The following is a 21978-nucleotide window of genomic DNA, read 5'->3' on the forward strand; positions in this document are numbered from 1 at the left end:
TGTGTGTGTGTGTGTGTGTGTGTGTGTGTGTGTGTGTGTTTGATTACACAGAATATAACGGGCAAGCTCATACGTCGAAATAAAAAATATTAAATTACATAACGACGCCTAAATGTTTCACTTGTATGGGAATGGAGTGGCCTGCTTCTAAACAGCTTATTCATCCATCTTCATCCATTTAAATACATTCTGGGTGGAAGGAAGGCGGAGAGATTCTCTTAGGTCGCCAGCCAGCACACAGGGACAAGCCAGGGACAACACAGGGACAAGCCAGGGACAACACAGGGACAAGCCAGGGACAAGCCAGGCAGTTTATTCAGTAATAAATAGGTGACAGACTGTTTCTACATGCTTGCATCAGGCGTGTGAACGTCATTGTATTTCAGCAGGCCTAAAGGAAACCAGAGCAGCAGACAGACAGGTGAAGACTGGCTGGCAGGTGACTTGTGCTGCACAGTGATCCGCAGCTTTGACGTCTTCTCTCATCATACTGTGAAGAGACCACTGTGGGCTATGAAAAGGGCGCCTGATCTACATCCGGTTCCAAAAAGAAGCTGGCACCGGCACGGCTCCCAAAAATTGCTGCTCCAAAAGTTGGAACCAGTGACGTCAGCGGATATGGGCGGGGCTACCACAAGAAAATTCGCCGCCATTTTGATAAAACATAAGCGAAAGCGGCAGCGGCAGCGGCGGCGGCGAGAGAGGCTTCCGGAAAGCAGAGACATAAAAGCAAATCTGAAAAAAGAAAGCAGGGCAGATGCGTTCTGTCCGCCATGACGGAAACCACCCCAACTTCCGCCACGTGGCGTTCGGTTCTCAAACGAAATGGGGGGGGGGCGGTTCTATAAAAGGCGCCAAGGCAGAACCGGGACCGTCCTGGCGAAAAAGAGATAACAGACGCAAGCCCAGATAAACCAGTAAAGATTTAACATTGTTGACATCATTTCAGGTCTGCCCGATTAATCTTTTACCGCCCTTTTCAATCCCCGGTTCCCAGGAAGGCTGCAAGGTACACAGACCTGCCACAAAGTCGGTGTGAGGCAACGTTTACCCGCTGTCTTCTAGATAAAGCGTTTCTGGATCTTATCCAGTTCTACCGGCAGGTAAAACCTCTTTAACACAGACGGCGAAGAGCCATGTTGTTTTTGGAGCCAGCTTACACTTAGCGTGGAAGGCAGCATGAACTGTCACAGCTATCGAATTTAAGGGTTTTTGGGGCAGTCGTGTTTAAATCCTTCAGGTGCATTCTGGGTCTGTTTACTCTCGGGTCTCTTCACGTGGTCTGGCTGCGTCTGCGTGTTGGGAAGCGGGCGCACACGGCTGAGCTGAACCGAGTCACATCACACGGTCATGGTCTCTCGAGCGACTTGGTCGGACGCGGAGCCACGGGTGTTTTCGTTTAGAACGGACAGGACCACGTCTGCAGCCGGCCGCTGGCCGGGAGGGGCTCTGGTGTCTCCGGCCGGCCGCCGCCCCGCGGGGTCGCCGCTCCTCCTGAAGGAGTTCCGGAAGCTGCTGGACAGGCGGTTGGACACGTGCCTCACCACCCGGCCGATGCCCCGGTTCTTCCGCTTGCTCAGGCCCACGTCGTCCTCCAGCTCCTCCGGCGCCACGTCGATGTTCCCGGAGTACCAGAACACCCACCAGATCAGGCTGAAGAAGATGATGATGGCCCCGGCGTAGATGAACAGGTCGTGGACGGCGAGGCCCCCGAACACCCCCACCATTATGACGAGGACCCCTAGGAGGTCGTGGGCCACCGCGAACCAGAAGGAGCACTTGCAGCGGCCGACTCCTCCGTACCTCCTCTCTGCGACCGTCGGTTGCACCTGCACAGGGGTCGACATGTCGCTGGCCTAGAGTCGCGGGGCTTCCTCCAGATCCAAAGTGCTCCGTCTTCTCCCGGACAAGTAATCCCCAACGTCCTTTTCCAAAATGTAGAAACAGTTTGGATTGCACAGATGTCGGCGGCGTGACGGGCGCAGACTACCTGCCGAGGGCGGTGAAGCGTGGCGAGCTCCACACACACACACACACACACACACACACACACACAGGGAAGTACTACCTGCAGAAATTCGGTTCAAAGTCCAACCACAGCAGCAGCTCTTATCAGCAGCGGAGCACATGAAGAGGTGATTCGGATTGGACAGGGAGGAGGATGGGAAATGACCGGAGGCCTTTAGACTGACATTAAAATGGAGTTTTCAAAGTCCATCCACATACCTGAGCGCACGCACGCACACACACATACACACACACATACACAAAGAGATGAATGCCACAACGTCAACAAAAGTCTGCCCTGCACACACGCCAAACATTCTCATAAACACAAAAAAACACATGTACACAATCACTCAACATCCTCTCCACAAACATCCTCATTTCTAGACAGATAGATAGTAAGCATTGGGTCCCTTTCTTCAGCTGTACAGTCTAATCTGGGAACTATCTCGGTACTTCGATCAACATATTAAATTGCTGACCCGTCATGTTTCTTCCATTTAAGAAACTGCCAAACTCTGCTGGAGCACAACCTGAGCGAGGGATGTTGATTCATGCTTTCATATCATCCCGTATCATTTCTTTCATATTCATATCATACCATTTTCATATCATGTTTTTTCAGATGGCGGTGTGAATTCACTTTTGCAGCGGCCTCGCCCAGTACCGTCCATGCGGCGTCTCTGTCCATGTCTGCGTCTAAGTGTGTGTCTTCATTTGACGGCTGGGAGAGCTGGCGCTGGATCTGCTGGGAGAGCCTGGTCTGCTGCATCCTGTGGGCCCAGGGACCACAGCCCTGCCTGGAGCTGTGCCCCGAGGGGAAACACCGAGGTCGGCCTGACAGGACGCGGAAGCGAGGCAAACTAAGCTAACTGCTAGCCCATGCAGACTGGCAGTTCCGATAACACCGAAGGCGGTCTGGCAGCAGCCTCACCTGGCATTGACTGTGTTTTTGGTGTCGTCGTGCGGAGTGCGGGGAGGTGTGTCGAAGGTGTCTGACTGAGAGAGCTAGCGTTGGATTGGCCGGGGGGAGCCTGGTCTGCTGTGTCCGGTGGGCCCTTAGACCACGGTCCTGCCTGGAGCTGCGCAGGAGGAGGAAACACCGAGGGCGGTCTGACAGGACGCGGAAGCGGGGCAGGCTAAGCTAACTGCTAGCCCATGCAGACTGGCAGTTCCGATAACACCGAGGGCGGTCTGGCAGCAGCCTCGCCTGGCATTGACTGTGTTTTTGGTGTCGTCGTGCGGAGTGCGGGGAGGTGTGTCAAAGGTGTCTGACTGAGAGAGCTAGCGTTGGATTGGCCAGGGGGGAGCCTGGTCTGCTGTATCCAGTGGGCCCTGGGACAACGGTCCTGCCTGGAGCTGCGCAGGAGGAGGAAACACCGAGGGCAGTCTGACAGGATGTGGAAGCGGGGCAGGCTAAGCTAACTGCTAGCCCATGCAGACTGGCAGTTCCGATAACACCGAGGGCGGTCTGGCAGCAGCCTCGCCTGGCATTGACTGTGTTTTTGGTGTCGTCGTGCGGAGTGCAGGGAGGTGTGTTGAAGGTGTCTGACTGAGAGAACTAGCGTTGGATTGGCCGGGGGGAGCCTGGTCTGCTGTGTCCGGTGGGCCCTGAGACCACGGTCCTGCCTGGAGCTGCGCAGGTGGAGGAAACACCGAGGGCGGTCTGACAGGATGTGGAAGCGGGGCAGGCTAAGCTAACTGCTAGCCCATGCAAACCGACAGCCATCCGGTCTGCTCGTGTCACTTGGACAGTGACATTTTTTGTTTTTTGTAGTTTGGATAGATGTGTTCTTGTAGCTTGGATGTGTTTTTGTCTTTGTGTTGCACTGCTGTGAGCTGGTTTCATGTACGCAAGTGCATGAAATGAAATGACAAATAAATGTTCCTGATTCTCTCTCAAAGTCCAAAAGCAGAAAAAAAGTGCAGACTGGAGTGTTACAGAACTCCCGCCAACAACGGATGAGTCCGTTACAATAAATTCTCCCTAACACTAAATATCAGCTTTGAAATATGATGCAGGAATTCTGTCTACTTTGGAATGACTTCTGAAATGTACTTTTGACCATTAAATAACACCGTATCTTGTAAGAAATTAATACAAAAACAAGGAAGTTACCCATGCAATAAAACCAACTGACTTGGCCACTCTTGCTCCTTCAAAATAAGAGACATCTGTATGCCTGTGTGCAGATCAAAATAGTCTTTGCTTACAGTCTAGCGTAACAACATGACACTGCTACACATACAGTGCGTTCAGGTCAGTATATGGGATCTTGTAGCAAGGAGGGCTAGCAAGGGATGTTAAGTGTTCTGACTGCTGTAGGAAAGAAGCTGTTCTTGAATCGAGCGGTTTTGGTTTATGGACCTGTAGCACCTTCCAGACGGGAGGAGCTGGAAGAGCTGGTGGGCTGGGTCGGAGGGGTCACTGGTTATTTTAGTTGCTCGGTTGAAGGTGAGTTGATGGGGGAAGGTCACAACCAACTATGCTGAAGGCTTTAGTAACAATCCGCAGACAGTGAGAGATGATGTGAGGATACTCTCTATGATGGCTTTATAGAAGTGGACCAAGAGGTGTTTTTTGACATGATACTTCTTCAATTGCCTGAGGAAGTACAGTCTTTGCTGAGCCTTTTTGATGATACGGTTGGTGTTGATGTTCCACTTCAGTGTTACTGATGTAGGTGCCGAGGAATTTGAAGGAGTCTATCAGGGTTATGGGTTGGTCAGATATGACCTGGAACTTTGATGTTTGTCCTCTTCCTGATTTCTACATCTATTTCCCTTGTTTTTGAGGTATTGAGTAAGAGGTTATTGTTAACCCAGCCACTGAGGATACACAAGCCAGTGCATTCTTAGTGCCAGTCCCAAGCCCAGATAAACGGGGAGGGTTGTGTCAGGGAGGGCAATCATAAATCACATTTCCATACCGGATCAGTCAAGGCCCGGGTTACCAACGACCGCCACCAGTACTGTTGGCTAGCAGGGTGCCGGTGGAAACTATGCTACTGTTGGGCAAAGGAGAAGGAGAGGGGGAAGGCATGTCCAGAGGCAGCGGGAGAGGAGTAAGGGTAGGCATGTGGAGGTGAGAGTCAGAAGTTTTGAATGTTGGCACTATGACTGGTAAAGAACGAGAGCTGGCTGATATGATAGAGAGAAGGAAGGTAAATATACTGTGTGTGCAAGAGACCAGGTGGAAGGGGAGTAAGGCCAGGAGCATCGGAGCTAGGGTTCAAACTCTTCTACCATGGTGTGAATGGGAGGAGCAATGGGGTAGGGGTAATTCTCAAGGAAGAGTATGTCACGGGTGTGTTGGAGGGGAAGAGAGTGTCAGACAGCGTGATGAGTATGAAGCTGGAAATCGAAGGTGTGTTGATGAATGTTATCAGCACATATGCCCCGCAAGTTGGGTGTGAGATGGAAGTGAAAGAAGAATTCCGGAGTGAGTTGGATGAAGTGGTGGAGAGTATACCCAAGGAGGAGAGACTGGTGATTGGAGAAGACTTGGTGGTGGTTTCAAGGAGAGGAATGTGAAAGGACAGATGGTGGTGGATTTTGTGAAAAGGATGGAAATGGCTGTGGTGAATACATATTTCAAGAAGAGGGAGGAACACAGGGTGACGTATAAGAGTGGAGGAAAGTGCACACAGGTGAACTATATCTCATTTGGAAGGCGCGATCTGAAAGGGATTGGAAACTGCAAGGTGGTGACGGGAGAACGTAGCTAGGCAGCATCAGATGGTGGTCTGTAGGATGACATTGGAGACCAAGAAGAGGAAGCGAGTGAAGACACAGCCGAAGATCAAATGGTGGAACTTGAAGAAGGAAGACTGTTGTGTGGAGTCCAGGGAGGAGTTAAGACAGGCACTGGGTGGTAGTGAAGTTGCCGGATGCTGGACAACCCCTGCAGAAATAGTGAGGGAGACAGCTAGGAAGGTACTTGGTGTGTCATCAGGACAGAGAAAGGAAGACAAGGAGACTTAGTGGTGGAATGAGGAAGTACAGCAAATTATACAGAGGAAAAGGTTGGCAAAGAAGAAGTGGGATAGTCAAGAGAGATGAAGAAAGTAGACAGGAGTACAAGGAGATGCAGCGTAAAGTGAAGAGAGAGGTGGCAAAGGAAAAGGAAAAGGAGTATGGTGAGTTGTATGACAGGTTGGACACTAAGGAAGGAGAAAAGGACTTGTACCGATTGGCTAGACAGAGGGACCGAGCTGGGAAGGATGTACAGCAAGTTAGGGCGATCAAGGATAGAGATGGAAATGTGCTGGCAAGTGAGGAGACTGCTGAGAAGGTGGAAGGAGTACGTTGAGGGGCTGATGAAGAAAAGGAAAAAGAGAAGGTTGGATGATGTGGGGATAGTGAATCAGGAAGTGCGGTGGATTAGCAAGGAGGAAGTGAGGGCAGCTATGAAGAGGATGAAGAGTGGAAAGGTGGTTGGTCCAGATGACATACCTGTGGAGGCATGGAGGTGTTTAGGAGAGATGGCAGTGGAGTTTTTAACTAGATTGTTTAACACAATCTTGGAAAGTGAGTGGATGCCTGAGGAGTGGAGAAGAAGCATACTGGTGCCGATCTTCAAGAAAAAGGGTGATGATGTGCAGAGATGTAGCAACCACAGAGGTATAAAGAGGTTATTGTTGCTGCACCAATGTACTGCCCAATTCACCTCTTGGTGGTACTGAGTCTCATCATTATTGGTAAGTCCAATTATAGTGATGTCATCCACATACTTAAATATTCTGACAGACGTAAACTCGTTGGTGTAGATGGAGAAAAGGAGGCGATAACACAGCCTTGAGGTCCACCAGTACGGATGGTCAGAGGGTGTGACGTAGCTTTGTTAACCTTGAAAGATTAAATTCTGTTTCTAAGGAAGTCCAGTAACACACAGCTGAGTTGATGTTCATGTCTAGAAGCCTGGTGAAGAGTGTGAGGGGATTAATGGCGTTGAAAGCCGAGCTAAAGTCTATAAACAGGATGCGGGCGTAGGTGTTGGTTGATTCCAGGTGTTGCAGAGTGCAGTGAAGAGCTAGGTTTATAGCATCAACGGATCACACATTGATAGGTTAATATCCATTTAAGTGTCTCTGCCGCTCTTTCCTCTCATCATCATCCATTGTTTCCAGGAGATTGTGCAAGTCAATGAACACCATCTATGGGTCCATCTACTAGTTCTACTGGTTCTTCCATCCTCTGGTTTAATTAGAACTACATAAATCTTCATTGTCCGTCTTTGTCCTCTTCATATGCTGCTAACAGAGCCACTCCTGGTCCAGACCTCCTGCCCGGCCCTCTTCCTCCTCCTCTTCTCTCTCAGTACCGGTATCCAGACCAGTCCCACTGCCACAAACATGAAGCCTACGGACAGACAGGCCGGGGCGATGGCGTGCGGCGCCTCCATCAGGCCGGAGGTGCGAAGGAGGAGGATGAGCGCTCCGGCAGCAGACATGAGCGCTCCCATCACGGCAGCGATGACGGGCTTGTGGAGGTAGGAACAGCCCCGGTGAGGTTCCAGCTGTGAACTTTGACCCCCAGGATGGTCCGATGCAGAGAGACCCAGAAATGACGCTTCGCCGCATCCCTCCATCCTTTCAACCTGGAGAGTGATGGTGTGTCGGCTCGCTGTCGTTTGAGTCATCTCTCTAATGACCTTGTTTTTGATCGGTATCACACAAAAACAGTTAAATCTCTTGAATCAGGTGTCCACTCCCATTCAGGAAACCATTTTCCAGGAACTTTTCCAGAACTCTGCTTGGTTATAAATGACAGCCGTTGCTGACGGGAGGTAATATTGTTCGGTATTAACGACCACATCTCATTTCATAAAATTATGAGTGAAAATATGCCATCTCTGCTAAAAAAAAAAAAAAATGCACCAAGAATATGCCATGTCGGTGGGTAAAAACACAATTTTACAACCTGACTTGACTATTTTCAATGATATTTCCAGGACGTTTGATCCATGACATCCATCCAATACCAATACCCACTTAATCCCCCTCAGGTTTGCAGGGTGCTGGACTAGATTTCAGGTTTGTTAAAAAATCCGTTTCCCCACCCTCATCGCTGATGGAAAGGACAGACGCATCTCGCTGACACGAGGAGTTGACGGTGGTTAATTTCCAGCTGTGAGTCCATACCTCTCTCTATCCTCCTTCAGCCAGGTAAACTCCACTCAGCTCTTGTAATTCCACTCCGTCACACTCAGGGAGGTCCTGGCTGAATAAACAAACCCATTCTACCTGCTGACACGTGTACAGTCATGAGAGAGCCCGGCCATCGAACACCATCATTACATTAGTTTTAGATCAACTCACAACGATGCCAACGGTACAAATGTTGCAGCTGTCCGGATATAAATAAATGTGGGTGGCAACACAAAACCAAGCCCAGCTTGTGTGTGTAGCAACATGTCGTCCACATATTAACACGTTAACCACACAGCACAAATATTAAACCGTTCTGTTAAGTTCAGCGTGCTAGGGCGATGGGTTTTCTTATAGACATTACACACTGAATCATCCGATGCCACAAGACCGTCCATTGAAGATGCTTTTAGGATGCACATCTTTAATGAGGTAGCAGCTTTGCACAGCAGCTGCACAACCAGGTCTACACTACGGTGAGCCGACAGCAGCGTGTCACCCGATACAGCATCTGGTCCATTAGCAGCTGTACTAGCCGGATCAACACCAAGCAAACACAACGCTGGTTTCAACTCACGCTACAAAAACAAAAAACAGACTGCATAGAGAAACAGAGAACATTTATTATGTGTATATATGCAATGCAGTAACGGACCGACGGTAACACAAAAGGCAGTGGTAATCGACCTTATTGTCCTGCATAAATGGCTGTTAAATTAGATTGGCGTTGTGTGTTTCTGACAGATAGATAACACTACCTAACAAGACAGCGACAATCTAATTTAATTCCCCTCGCTGAATAAGAAACTCTTGAGTTTGGCGTCTCCAATACTTCCTACACCTCGACGTGAAAATATCAGCAAATAACTATAATTTTATAAAATTTCTGTTTTTACAAAAGGCTTAATATGCTCAGTTATAAAGGTGGAGGAATGACGATTTCACACCATTCAGTTCCATAACTTGCTTGCCAAGTGAGTAAGAGGACAGTTTCTCTGAATATATCGACCGTATACCGACTGCAGGCCAGTCCGGCGTTAACAGAGAAGCTCTGTGCACCTGAATCACTTCGATTTTGACATTTTTCGCTTGCTTTTCTGGGGGACGCCCTTTCTGCCCGCCTGGTTCCGTCTGTTTTGAACGCTCTTGATTTTCACCAACTTGCCAGTCTTCCCCAGCTTCTTCTTCTCGGATGGTTTCTAAAAGATGTACAGAATGAGAGGGAAAAACATATCTGTTCATAAACATCTTAGTGTCTGACGGAGACCCCGGTGTGCCAGTAGCAGCTGTATTGATTTACATGTATTTATGTATGTATTTATAACCCCGGTACACCAGAAACCCACCACACTCACAGGCTAGTCTCCCGTCCTAAAAATAAAATAAGTGATTTGGTGGTTGTGTGTTGCACTGACCTCCTGTTTGGGCCTTTTGGCTGGTGTTACTATAGGAACAAGCTGTGGGATCTCATCATCATCATCCTCCTCCTCCTTGCTCTTTCTCTTCTCTCCTGCAGCAGCGTCTGTCTTTGTGTCGCTTGTCGTGTTCGGCTCTTTGTCCTTCTTTGCCTGTTTTTTGGCTGCAGCTTTCTGCGATTTGGAAACACGAACGAGTTGCTTGGTGGCTTGTCTGGAAATATAACCCGCACGCATGCGAGGCAAAGAAAGGAGTGCACACACACACACACACACACCTACCTCTTCCCGGGCAGCCTTGGCCTGTCTGCGTGCGTCCTCCAGCATGGTGAGGTGACTCAGGTCAGACGTGTAGATGGGCAGAGCCGCTGAGGACTGGCTCTTCAGGTGGATGAGCTTCATCACTGGTCCGTTCTGCAAGGGCCAACAGGCACATCATTCACCACACCGCTGGTCTTAAAACCACAACCACTGATGTTATTACATACATCAAATATGAACTGATCATTTATTTCTTTTCTTTTTATTTTCCCCCCTTTGTCTCCCCAATTGCACCCGGCCAATTACCCCACTCTTCTGAGCCGTCCCGGTCGCTGCTCCACCCCCTCTGCTGATCCGGGGAGGGCTGCAGACTACTACATACCTCCTCCCATACATGTGGAGTCGTCAGCCGCTTCTTTTCACCTGACAGTGAGGAGTTTCACCAGGGGGACGTAGCGCGTGGGAGGATCACGCTACTCCCCCCAGCTCCCCACCCCCACCCTGAATAGGCCCCCCCCGACCGACCAGAGGAGGCGCTAGTGCAGCGACCAGGACGCATACCCACATCTGGCTTCCCACCCGCAGACACGGCCAGTTGTGTCTGTAGGAACACCTGACCAAGCTGCAGGGAACACAGGGATTCAAACTGGCGATCCCTGTGCTGGTGGGCAACGGAATAGACCGCCACGCTACACAGACGCCCATATGAGCTGATCGTGTATAAATGTCAGGGTTAAAGAGTTGGGAGTCGCTTGCTGTTGCCAAGTTATGACGTAATCTGGGGTTGGTCAGCGTTTCTGAAGTTCGAGTCATTATTACAACGAACAAAGAAGGAAGCCTTCCGCTAGTGAACGACGCCAATGACATATCGGCGGACCTGAACGGTGCCGGCAGATGTAAAATATAATGTACATGTGCAAAACTGACGTGACCGTTATGACATTCATGCCATTTGGTATGAAAAGAACAAACTGCAGTGTGACGTTTGTTGAGCCAGTTGTGGCAAGAGAGAGAGGGACCGGACAGTTCTTCAGTTTTTAAACTCACCATTCGTAGTTTCGCCACCACCGTTTTAACGGCGGTCTCAATGTTCTCTGTGACCTCATCTGTCGTCATACCGGAGTGGGCGATACGTGCCATGCTAGAACAGCACCGAGCAAAAATAGAGGAGAGATCAACACACAATTAAAACAAAAAACGATATGCAAGTTATCACTTCTATGAATACAGTTATCATATTCTATGAATCTGTATAAATGTGTCAAAGCTGTAGAGACAGGCTCCACTGAAGAGGAGGGCCATCTGGATAGACTCTGACTTTCTGTGGCACCATCACTGCCCGCCACAAACACTGAACAGGAAAGAACGGGTTTGCTGTGGTGCGCATCTTAATTCCCTTCTAGAGGAGGCAGAAAGGCCATGGGCAGTACATCTCTTACCAGCAGCAGCCTCTGTTGGACACCTTCAGGCTGGTGCCCTGAACGATACTCTCGACATCTCTGGCAAGAGTTTTGCTCATCAGGTTCACACAAAGCGGCTCTCTGGAAAATAAAAGAAGCGCACTTAAGTCTTTTTTCCTCCCCCGCCCTTTTCTCCCCAATTGTACTTGGCCAATTACTCCACTCTTCCAAGCGTCCCGGTCTCTGCTCCACCCCCTCTGCCGATCCAGGGAGGGCTGCAGACTACCACAAGCCTCCTCCCATACATGTGGAGTCGCCAGCCGCTTCTTTTCACCTGACAGTAAGGAGTTTCACCAGGGGGACGCAGCGCGTGGGAGGATCACGCTATTCCCCCCAGTTCCCCCTCCCTCCTGAACAGGTCCCCCGATCGACCAGAGGAGGCGCTAGAGCAGCAACCAGGACACATACCCACATCCAGCTTCCCACCCTCAGACACAGCCAATTGTGTCTGTAGGGAAGCCCGACCAAGCTGGAGGTAACATGGGGATTTGAACCGCCGACCCCTGTGTTGGTAAGCGATGGAATAGACCACTACGCTACCCGGATGCCGGAAAAAGGTTTTTCTAACAAGAGGAGTCTATTTGCAGCAGGATTTTTAGATTCAACTCAAGTTTAGACTCAGCAGTTCCATTTGATCCTTCCTTTGCTTTTTACGCTTGTCTGACATCCTCATTTTTATGTTATTACTCTTTCCTGATTGGTCAGAAGTATCAAACAATATATTTAATAATACTTAGATGTTTGATTTTTGTTTTAAATGACAGCATTACGTTTCTGTGTCTGTTTGTTTATTTCATAGAGGGCTATATTTTTGAAGGGCACCCTTGCCCACACTAATTAGGCAAAGCAGAATCATGAAATTGCCCTGTGGTGGCCCGGCGGCCTGTCCATGGTGTCTCCTCGCCTGCCGCCCCAGCATCCCCGCGACCCTGAGAGCAGGGTAAGCGGTTTGGATAATGGATGGATGGATGGATGATCATGAAATTGTTTTTGTCTCTTACACTGTTCAGGTCAACCTTGTTTTAATCTGCAATTCAATTTCCCTGAAGGGGATAATTAGTGGTTCATCTGGTCTGAGGCAATGCAAATCACAGAACTAAAAGGTCTTCCACTACATCCAATACAGAAACAGAGAGAGGAGCTCTTACCTCTTCCTCTCGTAGAAGTGTTTGCCAAGGTGAGAGGGCAGCAGACGTCGGATGCGGTCATCAGACAGGAAGAAGTCAAAGTTTCTCAGCAGGCGGCGTTTGGCCTCGTAGGGTTTGTACTCAGTCTTCAGCATCTTGTATGGGATGATCTGACCAAGACACAGGGGACACATCACAGTAAGTAGCTACACTGAGAAGACAATGTACATACACTACAACAGCATCTAATCTGATAGTATAGTTAGGACATGTCCTAATCAACTAGTACACGTGTTGAATAAATGTTGCTGAAAGCTGTACATTTTACATGAAATGTGTCAAAACTGTAGAGACGGACTCCACTGCAAGGAGGACCATCTGGATTAATTTTGAGGTTTCTGTGTCACTCGTATTGCCCTTCTGCCACACCAGACAAGGTGCAGAGGGTTTGCTGGAGTGCTATCCGACAGCTTGTTCGCCATCACAAAACTCGTACTCCATACGAAAAACATATCGGCATTTAAATTCATAAAGACCAGAAAATATTTAACAGCTATTTTGATGCTGAAGCCATCTGGACTTCTAAACAGGGTGGGACGTTAACAGATATTTGCCATGCCTGACAGGTGACTGCCCCCACAAACTACATTTCTTTTCAAAAACCAAGCTGGTAGGTGAAGTCATGAAAGCATATTGGTTCACTTTTGGATTCGACATCCACAGCCGCCTGTAGACTAGTTAAATTTCCTACTCTCAAATCTCTACTACTACTACTTTCGGCTGCTCCTGTTAGGGGTCGCCACAGCGGATCATCCGTTTCCATTTCTTCCTGTCTTCTGCGTCTTCCTCTGTCACACCAGCCACCCGCATGTCTTCCCTTACCACATCCATAAACCTCCTCTTTGGCCTTCCTCTTCTCCTCTTCCCTGGCAGCTCCATATTCAGTATCCTTCTCCCAATATACCCAGCATCTCTCCTCCACACATGTCCAAACCATCTCAATCTTGTCTCTCTTGCTTTGTCTCCAAACCGTCCAACCTGAGCTGTCCCTCTAATATACTCGTTCCTAATCCTGTCCTTCTTCATCACTCCCAGTGAAAATCTTATCATCTTCATCTCTGCCACCTCCAGCTCCACCTCCTGTCTTTTCGTCAGTGCCACTGTCTCCAAACCATACAACATAGCTGGTCTCACAACCATCTTGTAAACCTTCCTTTTAACTCTTGCTGGTACCCTTCTGTCACACATCACTCCTGACAGACTTCTCCACCCGCTCCACCCTGCCTGCACTCTCTTCTTCACCTCTCTACAGCACTCCCCGTTACTTTGGACAGTTGACCCCAAGTATTTAAACTCAAATGCCTTCATCACCTCCACTCCTTGCATCCTGACCATGCCACTGTCCTCCCTCTCATTCACGCATAGGTATTCCATCTTGCTCCTACTGACTTTCATTCCTCTTCTCTCCAGTGCATACCTCCACCTCTCCAGGCTCTCCTCCACCTGCACCCTACTCTCACTACAGATCACAATGTCAAATGTCCTACTCTCAAACGATAATACAAAATACTTGGGAATATTTGTTTGGCAGCTTTAACAGCCGTTTGCATACCTCAGAAATCCTTTGGACGCCCTTCTCCTCCAGCAGCTTCTTATAGAACCTCTGCGTTTGCTCCGGGCTCATGTTGGGCTCGTCTTTGGTGAACAGGCACACTTCGTTGGCGTCAGGCCACTGGCCGTGGGGCAGAGGGCTGGGTCCGGGTAGAGAGACACAGCAGTGTTACGGAGCACATGTTCACCTTGGGTTAATTCAGAGCTACCTGTGGCGTTGTCTCGTCAGACTCACATGCGGATGCGCTGCGCCTCTTTGGGAATCTTCCAGAGGGTGAAGAGGAGGCAGATTTGCTGAGCTTCATTCAAGAAGAGCGAGTCTGGGGTGGATTTGGATTTCAAAAAAGCCTGCAGAGCTTGCACGGCCTTTTTGACCTGGGGGGGGGGGAGAGAAAATGTAAAATGAGAAACTCCAAACGACCGTGGACCAAGTCCCGAACCGCAGGGTTAGAACAGGGCCTGATGAGGCTCAAAGTTGCACTCGGTCGCTCTTGGCTAGCTGACTCGTGGAAACCCCAACCGGCCGGCTAGCAAGCTAACGCTAGCTCGGTTCGCATTCATTGCGTTTTAGCTTTGTTGTTTTCCAAGTAACAGCCGTCACTTCACGTCGCCGTCACTAACCGTTTACCGACAAACAGGGGACGCCACGTGGCTGCACACAAAGACCGTTACCTGCGCCCGGTCCAGCTCAAGCTCCTTCTCCTCGGTTTTCTGCGCCATGCCGACCGCTTTCACGTGTTGACCGATCGTGCGCATGCGCAGAGCTGAGCGTGACGTCACCGCACTCAGCAGCCAAAACCTTTATTTATACCGCTTGGTTACACGACGCAACAACAAAAAAAAAAACAACCCGGTCATTTTAAACCCGCGCCAATTTTCACGTTACGGAGATTGTACGTTACAAGCTGGGTTAAACGAACTGGTTTGTGCACCATTTACACAACGCAACACGCAAAGAGGACGACGGAAGTAAACTGCAGCAGATGCTGAACAGAGCAGACTTCTTCAGATATCTGCAGCCGAGGCATCTTCTTGCTGCACACAAAGACTGGGGGGGGGGAACTCATAAAATCTATAGACAGGTATCTCATTGAGACGCACATGGCAGATGGAGACAGGAGAACAATTTGCAAACTATAAGAAATGCTTTAGTCTACGAGCCAAGGTGGGACTCAGAATGAAAACACGTGTATGACACAGGATGCCTGGGGGGGGGGGGGGACATGTGCACGGAAGCAGACCTAGCACTCCAACACATGCAGGGACTTTAGATGGAGAGTAATCCCTAGATATGTTCCAACGCCAGAGGGGGTGTCAAAGATGGGCCCAACACACACCGGGTCATGTTGGGGGGAACTGTGGAGCACAAATTGGAAATTATCTACTGTGGAGTTAGAAAACAACGAGACAGGAGACGTGAGAGTAGACGTAGTCGAGGTAGTTTACTAGCGCCAACTTAGCATGTCATACATTCGACAACGACACTGAACTCAACTGTCAACCGGAAGCGGAAGTGCATTACCTGACCCCTCGCCTCTTCCCTTAAAGGTACACCGTCCTCTTAGGTGAATGTCTCTTGTTATATAGATGTGGGTCACCACACTACTCCTATATTTTCGTAATGTGTGTGTGTGTGTGTGTGTGTGTGTGGTGTTTAGTGTGTGTGTGTGTTAGTGTAGATAGCGGGACCGAAAACTAAAGCACTTATGATCCTAATTCTTCTTGGAGGTGGTAGGTATTGCCTCAGAGAGTAAGGGGATGTTGAGATATGACACCAGTGTATTTGTATGACTATGTGTTACTGTGTACTATTATTTTGTTTACGACTTTGTTTGTCCACAAGTGGGCGGTGTTGCGCTTGCATGCGCGGATTGATTACGTCACTGAGACGCTGTTCATTTTCTTCTTCTTCTCCCAAAACGACCGAATAAACGGAGGCTGCATTTTTTCCCTCCAGCGGAAGTTCGGTAGTCGGTACGATTCTTTATAACGGTTTAATAATCCACTTCATCTGCGCAGAGATAGACATAAAGTATTAGTCTAGTCTTCTAACAGGTCATGGGCCCAGATAACGCTGGGTTATTTAGTAGTTTGATAAAAGAAGTACACGAAGTGTGATAACCTCGGATGGCGGGATGCGCGCAGGTTAGCGCGGAGTAGCAAGTTAGCAAGTGGGAAGCTAGTTAGCATCGAGAGAGGCTATCGGGAAGCTAAGCTAACGCTACCTAGGGAGATGGAGCGGAAGAAGAGCAGGTGGCCCACATTCAGCGGACAGGCCGGATGAGTATGAACCGTGGGAAGAGCGAATGCTCTGTTGCATGCATGGTGTGGGGCTGAAAACCACCATTCTTACCGAGCCCGCGGGACCTTTGACAGCGGAAGAGCAGGCCCTAGACGAGGAGCGGAACGCGGACGCCTGCTGCGCATTGGCGCCTTTATTGGACAGCACGAGCTTGGGACTGATATTCAGAGAAACGAAGAACAAAGGTAGGGAGAGTCTACGGGTGTTGCGGGAACATTACATTGGTAAGGGCAGACCCCGGATTGTCACCCTGTATGTAACACTGACTGGGCTAAAGAAAGCTGATAATGAGACAATAACCGAATACATTATCCGAGCTGAACAAATCATTACGGCTCTCGAAGGGGCGGGAGAAGCACCGAGTGAGGGACTAATGGTGGCCATGGTGATGAGGGGGTTACCCGAGAGATATAAGCCATTCACTCTAATGGTGACACATGGTGACAGTGAGTTGACATTGGGACAATTTAAGGCCAATTGAGAGACTTTGAGGCGGCTGAAGATGTAGCTAATGCTACAGCATCGGACGAGACGTCCGAGAGGGTGATGAAGGCCCACGCAGCGCCTAAGAAAAAGCCAGTGAAACGCTGTGAGGGAGATGATGAACAAACGGTGTGCTGGCGATGCGGTGACAAAGGCCATCGGAAATCGGACTGTTCACGCAGCGTGTGGTGCAGCTTCTGCCGGGTCAAGGGTCACACGGACAAAGTGTGCAAGAAGAAGGACCGGGCGTGCACACGAGCAAGGTGGCGGCGGCGGTGGTGGTCACGGAGCAGGTCAAGGTCAGGGACCGGGGAATGCTGCGGAAGAAGAGGACTACATCTTCAGAGTGCAGGCTGGAGAGACCAGCTCAGCAGGACCAGGACGACGGCAACAGTTCAAACCAGGATTGATTGTGGACTGTGGGGCTTCTTCCCACATAGTCAATGATAAGAAGAAGTTCAAGAGCTTTGACAGCTCGTTCGAGCCAGAGAAACACTGCATGGAGCTGGCGGACGGTAAGCGCACCTTTGGTGTGGTGCAGGGCAGGGGAGATGCTACGGTATGTCTGCTCGACAGTGAGGGGCGACGGTGTAGAGTGACACTGCGGAACGCACTATATATTCCATCGTACCCCCAAGAGCTCTTCTCTGTGAAGTCTGCGACAGCACACGGAGCCAGTGTGTTCTTCGAAGAGGGCAGAGATGCCCTGATGTCACTGGAAGGTACCAGGTTTGACATTTTTGTACAGGGGAAAATGTACTATTTGCAAACTGAATGTGTTGTTGAAAAGTGCCATGTGAGCCATGATATAGAAACTTGGCATGAGATAAGGGGCCACTGCAACTATGACGATATCATAAAGCTACAGGATATCACTGATGGTATGCATATAAAGGGTAAAGTGTGTAAACCTGACAAAGAGTGTGCAGTATGCATAGAAGGGAAGTTTACCCAAAACAGGAACAGGAAATCTACAGACAAAGCCAAGACACCACTGGAGTTGGTAAACACTGATTTAGCCGGTCTTGTGGCAAACGAGTCCATTAATGGTTTCAGGTACATGCAATCATTTACAGATGTGTTCACAGGGGCTGTGTGTGTTTATTTCTTAAAAACAAAGAGTGACACAGTGCAAGCGACCGAGAAATTTCTGGCAGATGTAGCTCCCTATGGGACAGTGAAATGCATAAGGTCGGATAATGGAACTGAGTTTACAGGCAAGGAGTTTCAAACCCTGTTGAGACGGAACAAAATAAGACATGAGACGTCCTGCCCATACTCTCCCCATCAAAATGGCGTTGCAGAGAGAGAAGGACACACACTATTCGAGATGGCAAGGTGTATGCTAATAGATAGTGGTCTACCAAAGAGCCTCTGGCATTATGCTGTACAGGAGGCAGCCCACATCAGAAACAGATGCTTCAACAAGCACACAGGCACTACGCCATACACGGCAATGACAGGAAAAAAGTGCCACATGGCTAGAATGAAAAAGTTCAGGGCAGAATGCTATGCTTACCAGCAGGACAAGGGAAAGTTAGATTCTAGATGTGAGAGGGGGCGTTTTGTAGGACACGACAAGAACAGCCCGGCCTACCTAGTCTACTACCCTGACCAAGAGAAAGTACAGAAACACAGACTAGTTAAATTTGTACACAAGGCAACTAGTGAAAGTGAGACTCAGACACCAGGTCTGCACCCAGAAGACTGGGTAAGAGAGAGAAAGTCTGTTGAGACAGCTGCAACTCAGCCTAGAGTACAGAAAAATGTACAGACTGACGGTACACAGTCAGCACCCGAGGATGATGACGAGGAGCACCCAAGGGTGACGTCACAAGCCTCAGCCAGTGGGAGGTACCCCCAAAGGGAACGCAACCCTCCGAGATACCTGATTGACTATAGTCAGGGCGACAGTGATGACAGCTCACTCACTACTATAGATTATGCATACAGGGCAGTGTGCGGTGTCCCTCTGACCTTTAAAGAGGCCCTGGAATCGCCAGAATCAGAAAAGTGGTCCAGGGCAATGGACGAGGAAATGGGAGTCTCTAAGAGACAACAAAACATTCACCCTTACGAAATTGCCAGAGGGCAAGAAAACAGTGGGAGGAAGGTGGGTGTATGCGATAAAGACAGATATAGACGAACACGACAAGTACAAGGCTAGATTTGTAGCAAAGGGATATAGCCAGAGAGCTGGGGTGGATTATGGGGAGACATTTTCGCCGACTGCCAACCTAACAAGTGTTCGAGTGCTTCTACAGAAGGCGGCTCAATATGACTTGATTTTACACCAGATGGATGTAAAGACGGCCTATCTTCATGCCCCCATAGACTATGACATATACATGGAACAACCTGAGGGTTATATTGAGAAGGGAGAAAAACTAGTGTGTAAACTAGAGAAGTCAATCTACGGCCTCAAGCAGTCTGGCCGCAATTGGAACTTACTGTTACACGAGTGTTTGACAGGTGATGGTTTTACACAAAACCAATCAGACCATTGTGTGTACTCCAAGGAGTCAAAGGAAAGGATTTCATTGGTGTATTGCCCTACAGACGAAATGGTTGCGGATGTAACGACGAAGCCCGCATCCAAGGTAAAACTGAAGACATTTGCTAAGGCAATGTTTGGTGTGTGAAATGTGAGTGGTATGGGTTATACCAAGTTTTATTTTTATTTTTGTTCTATGAATAAGAAAAGGTATACAGTAAGCTCATGATTCATAAGTGGAAGTGTTGAGATATGACACCAGTGTATTTGTATGACTATGTGTTACTGTGTACTATTATTTTGTTTACGACTTTGTTTGTCCACAAGTGGGCGGTGTTGCGCTTGCATGCGCGGATTGATTACGTCGCTGTTCATTTTCTTCTCCCAAAACGACCGAATAAACGGAGGCTGCATTTTTTCCCTCCAGCAGAAGTTCGGTAGTCAGTACGATTCTTTATAACGGTTTAATAATCCACTTCATCTGCGCAGAGATAGACATAAAGTATTAGTCTAGTCTTCTAACAGGGAAAAATCCCAGAAAATTAAAATTATGCATAAATATGCAAAATATGAATTTTTCTAAAAATGACTAAAAACCACTTTTCTCGGCATTTCAGATGATTCTGAGCATTTGGGGGGAGGGAGTTGGAGTGGGGGGGGTTAGGGGCAGGGGGAAGGCGGTTAGCTGGCAGGATGAAGAGGAGGGAGATTTAGACGGGTGGATAACCAAACCGCTACATTGTAGCGGGGTTCTTCTAGTCTACTCATATATTTTGGTTATGCCCTAAGTTACATGTCTTTTGAAAAGAGGTATTTCCTGCTCTTAAAGATGCGCTCCAGCAGAATATCCCACAAGATCCTATGGTGGCACTACTGGGAGTAACACATGATGGTTTAGAGGGGAGGTCCAAGAAATATCTCCTAGGAATACTACTTACAGCAGCCCTGAAGTGTATTACAATTAAATGGATGAAACCAGAGCCCCCCACACACACACACATAATTTATGGATCCACAAGGTGTGGGATGTCTACCATATGAAGCAAATAACATATTTATTAAGGCTCCAAAAATGTATATTTACTAAGCGGTGGGACCCTGCCATGGACTTACTAATACAGTGAGGGGTTTTTATTCTTCTCTTCTCTCACTTTCCACTTTCATTTGTTGTTTTCTGGTGTAAAACATATCCTCTGTTTACTTTACTTGGGAGTGGCTCTTTTTCGTTAATTGTCTACTTAATATTTGAAAGTCAATGTGAAGAATGTATAGAGACAGCTGGAAAAGGAAAAGTGTCTTTGTATGAAAATATATTGTAATATTGTTTAAAACTAAATACAAATTAAGTTAAAAAAAGAAAGAAAGAGGATAACAGAATTATAAGATATATGAAGAATATGAGGAGGAGGAGGATGCCAAGCAGTGTCCAGACACCACTGGAATAGCCCAGGACCTGAGCCATGCGACCAGCATCACCATGTGGACCTGACAGGAGGACAGACTGCACGTGCACACAGGGGTGACTCACATTACACCATTCACATACACAGGAGACAGAAAGCAGAAGACATCATTCAGAGAGAGAGAAAAGACATGTGAGAGAAGAGAACAATTTGCAATAGTCAATAATCTATACTCTATAATCTATACTCTTGGTGCTTGGTAAATTCCTTGAGACAAACTGACCGCCATGCTGTACAAGTCGTGAAGTAATGAATTTAGAGGCAACTAATTGTAGGTTAAGACAAAAAGATGAGTTTTAAGTTTGGATTTAAAGGACTCAACAGACTCTGATTGTCTGATGGCAGCAGGCAGGTTATTCCACAAGAACAGGACCCGACAGGAAAAGGCCCTGCCACCTGCTGACTTCTTTTTATCTTTGGGTACACACAGGAGCCCTGTATTTTGAGAGTAGAGAGCTCGAGATGGACTGTACCGTTTAAGGAGACCAGGCAGGTAAGATGGGGCGAGCCCATTTAGGATTTTATAATTCAATCAGAACTTCAGGACCACTGAGCTCTCACTCCCCACCGTCTCATCATTTGAATTCCTCGCTTTTAAAACCTGCTCAATGGCTGTCGTTCTCATCTACCGGCCACCCACACCAAATCCATCTTTCCTGTCTGACCTCTCTGAACTCCTCACAATAGCCTCATCTCTCTCCTCACACTTACTACTGCTTGGTGATTTTAACATCCACATTGATTTACCCACCTGTAAGTTTGCGTCAGAATTCATCACTCGATTGGACAAATTTCAACCTCACCCAGCACGTCACTTTCCCCACCCATGTCAAAGGCCATATCCTTGACCTGGTCTGCTCTGTCAATCTACCGAGACACAACATCCATTCATCCCCATTTCCTCTGTCAGACCATAATCTCATCCAGTTCACTGTTCCATCCCCAACTCCTCGGCCACACCTCCTCACAGAAATAAAATTCCGCAATACTAAATCTATTGACCCCTTCCAACTCTCCGATCTGCTCCCCTCTGCTCTCCCCCTGGAACTAGCCTCTACCTTACCTGATGATCTCACCAATCACCTCAACGCCACCCTGTCTGCCTCCCTCAACACACTGGCCCCTCTCAAAACAAAAACAGTCTCCTTCAACACCTCTGCACCCTGGTTCACACCTGAGCTCCGCACAATGAAACAAACTGCCCGC

At 48.5% G+C, this 21978-nt stretch overlaps 2 protein-coding genes and 2 non-coding genes across 4 annotated transcripts; all 4 read right to left on the minus strand.

Moving 5' to 3' along the window:
- Positions 1 to 297: 297 nt before the first annotated feature.
- LOC130127948 (transmembrane protein 238-like) lies at positions 298 to 2018 on the minus strand. Its single transcript, XM_056297662.1, has one exon. It carries the CDS (start codon positions 1845 to 1847, stop codon positions 1341 to 1343), a length of 507 nt encoding a protein of 168 aa, XP_056153637.1. The 5' UTR covers positions 1848 to 2018; the 3' UTR covers positions 298 to 1340.
- A 6748-nt stretch (positions 2019 to 8766) lies between these two features.
- On the minus strand, positions 8767 to 14786 carry rsl1d1 (ribosomal L1 domain containing 1). The gene is made up of 9 exons (XM_056297499.1): positions 14703 to 14786; positions 14266 to 14405; positions 14032 to 14170; positions 12441 to 12589; positions 11272 to 11373; positions 10880 to 10973; positions 9854 to 9985; positions 9572 to 9745; positions 8767 to 9355 (listed from the first exon to the last, which is right to left on the minus strand). Exons 1-9 carry the CDS (start codon positions 14784 to 14786, stop codon positions 9221 to 9223), a joined length of 1149 nt encoding a protein of 382 aa, XP_056153474.1. The 3' UTR covers positions 8767 to 9220.
- Positions 11087 to 11215, minus strand: LOC130128114 (small nucleolar RNA SNORA55). The gene has a single exon (XR_008811884.1). It is a non-coding gene; the product is annotated as a small nucleolar RNA SNORA55 (small nucleolar RNA).
- LOC130128115 (small nucleolar RNA SNORA55) lies at positions 12751 to 12879 on the minus strand. Its single transcript, XR_008811885.1, has one exon. It is a non-coding gene; the product is annotated as a small nucleolar RNA SNORA55 (small nucleolar RNA).
- Positions 14787 to 21978: the final 7192 nt, after the last annotated feature.

The sequence above is a fragment of the Lampris incognitus genome, chromosome 17 (assembly GCF_029633865.1).
Source record: "Lampris incognitus isolate fLamInc1 chromosome 17, fLamInc1.hap2, whole genome shotgun sequence".
Taxonomy (NCBI): domain Eukaryota; kingdom Metazoa; phylum Chordata; class Actinopteri; order Lampriformes; family Lampridae; genus Lampris; species Lampris incognitus.

Excerpts from the sequence above, each read along its gene's own strand:
- rsl1d1 (XM_056297499.1), bottom strand. The coding sequence starts at position 14,786 with ATGCGCACGATCGGTCAACACGTGAAAGCGGTCGGCATGGCGCAGAAA. Across the intron at positions 11,374-12,440 it reads CACTTCTACGAGAGGAAGAG|AGAGCCGCTTTGTGTGAACC; the intron begins GTAAGAGCTCCT and ends TTTATTTTCCAG. Across the intron at positions 9,986-10,879 it reads TGGTGGCGAAACTACGAATG|AACGGACCAGTGATGAAGCT; the intron begins GTGAGTTTAAAA and ends TGGCCCTTGCAG.
- LOC130127948 (XM_056297662.1), bottom strand. The coding sequence starts at position 1,847 with ATGTCGACCCCTGTGCAGGTGCAACCGACGGTCGCAGAGAGGAGGTAC.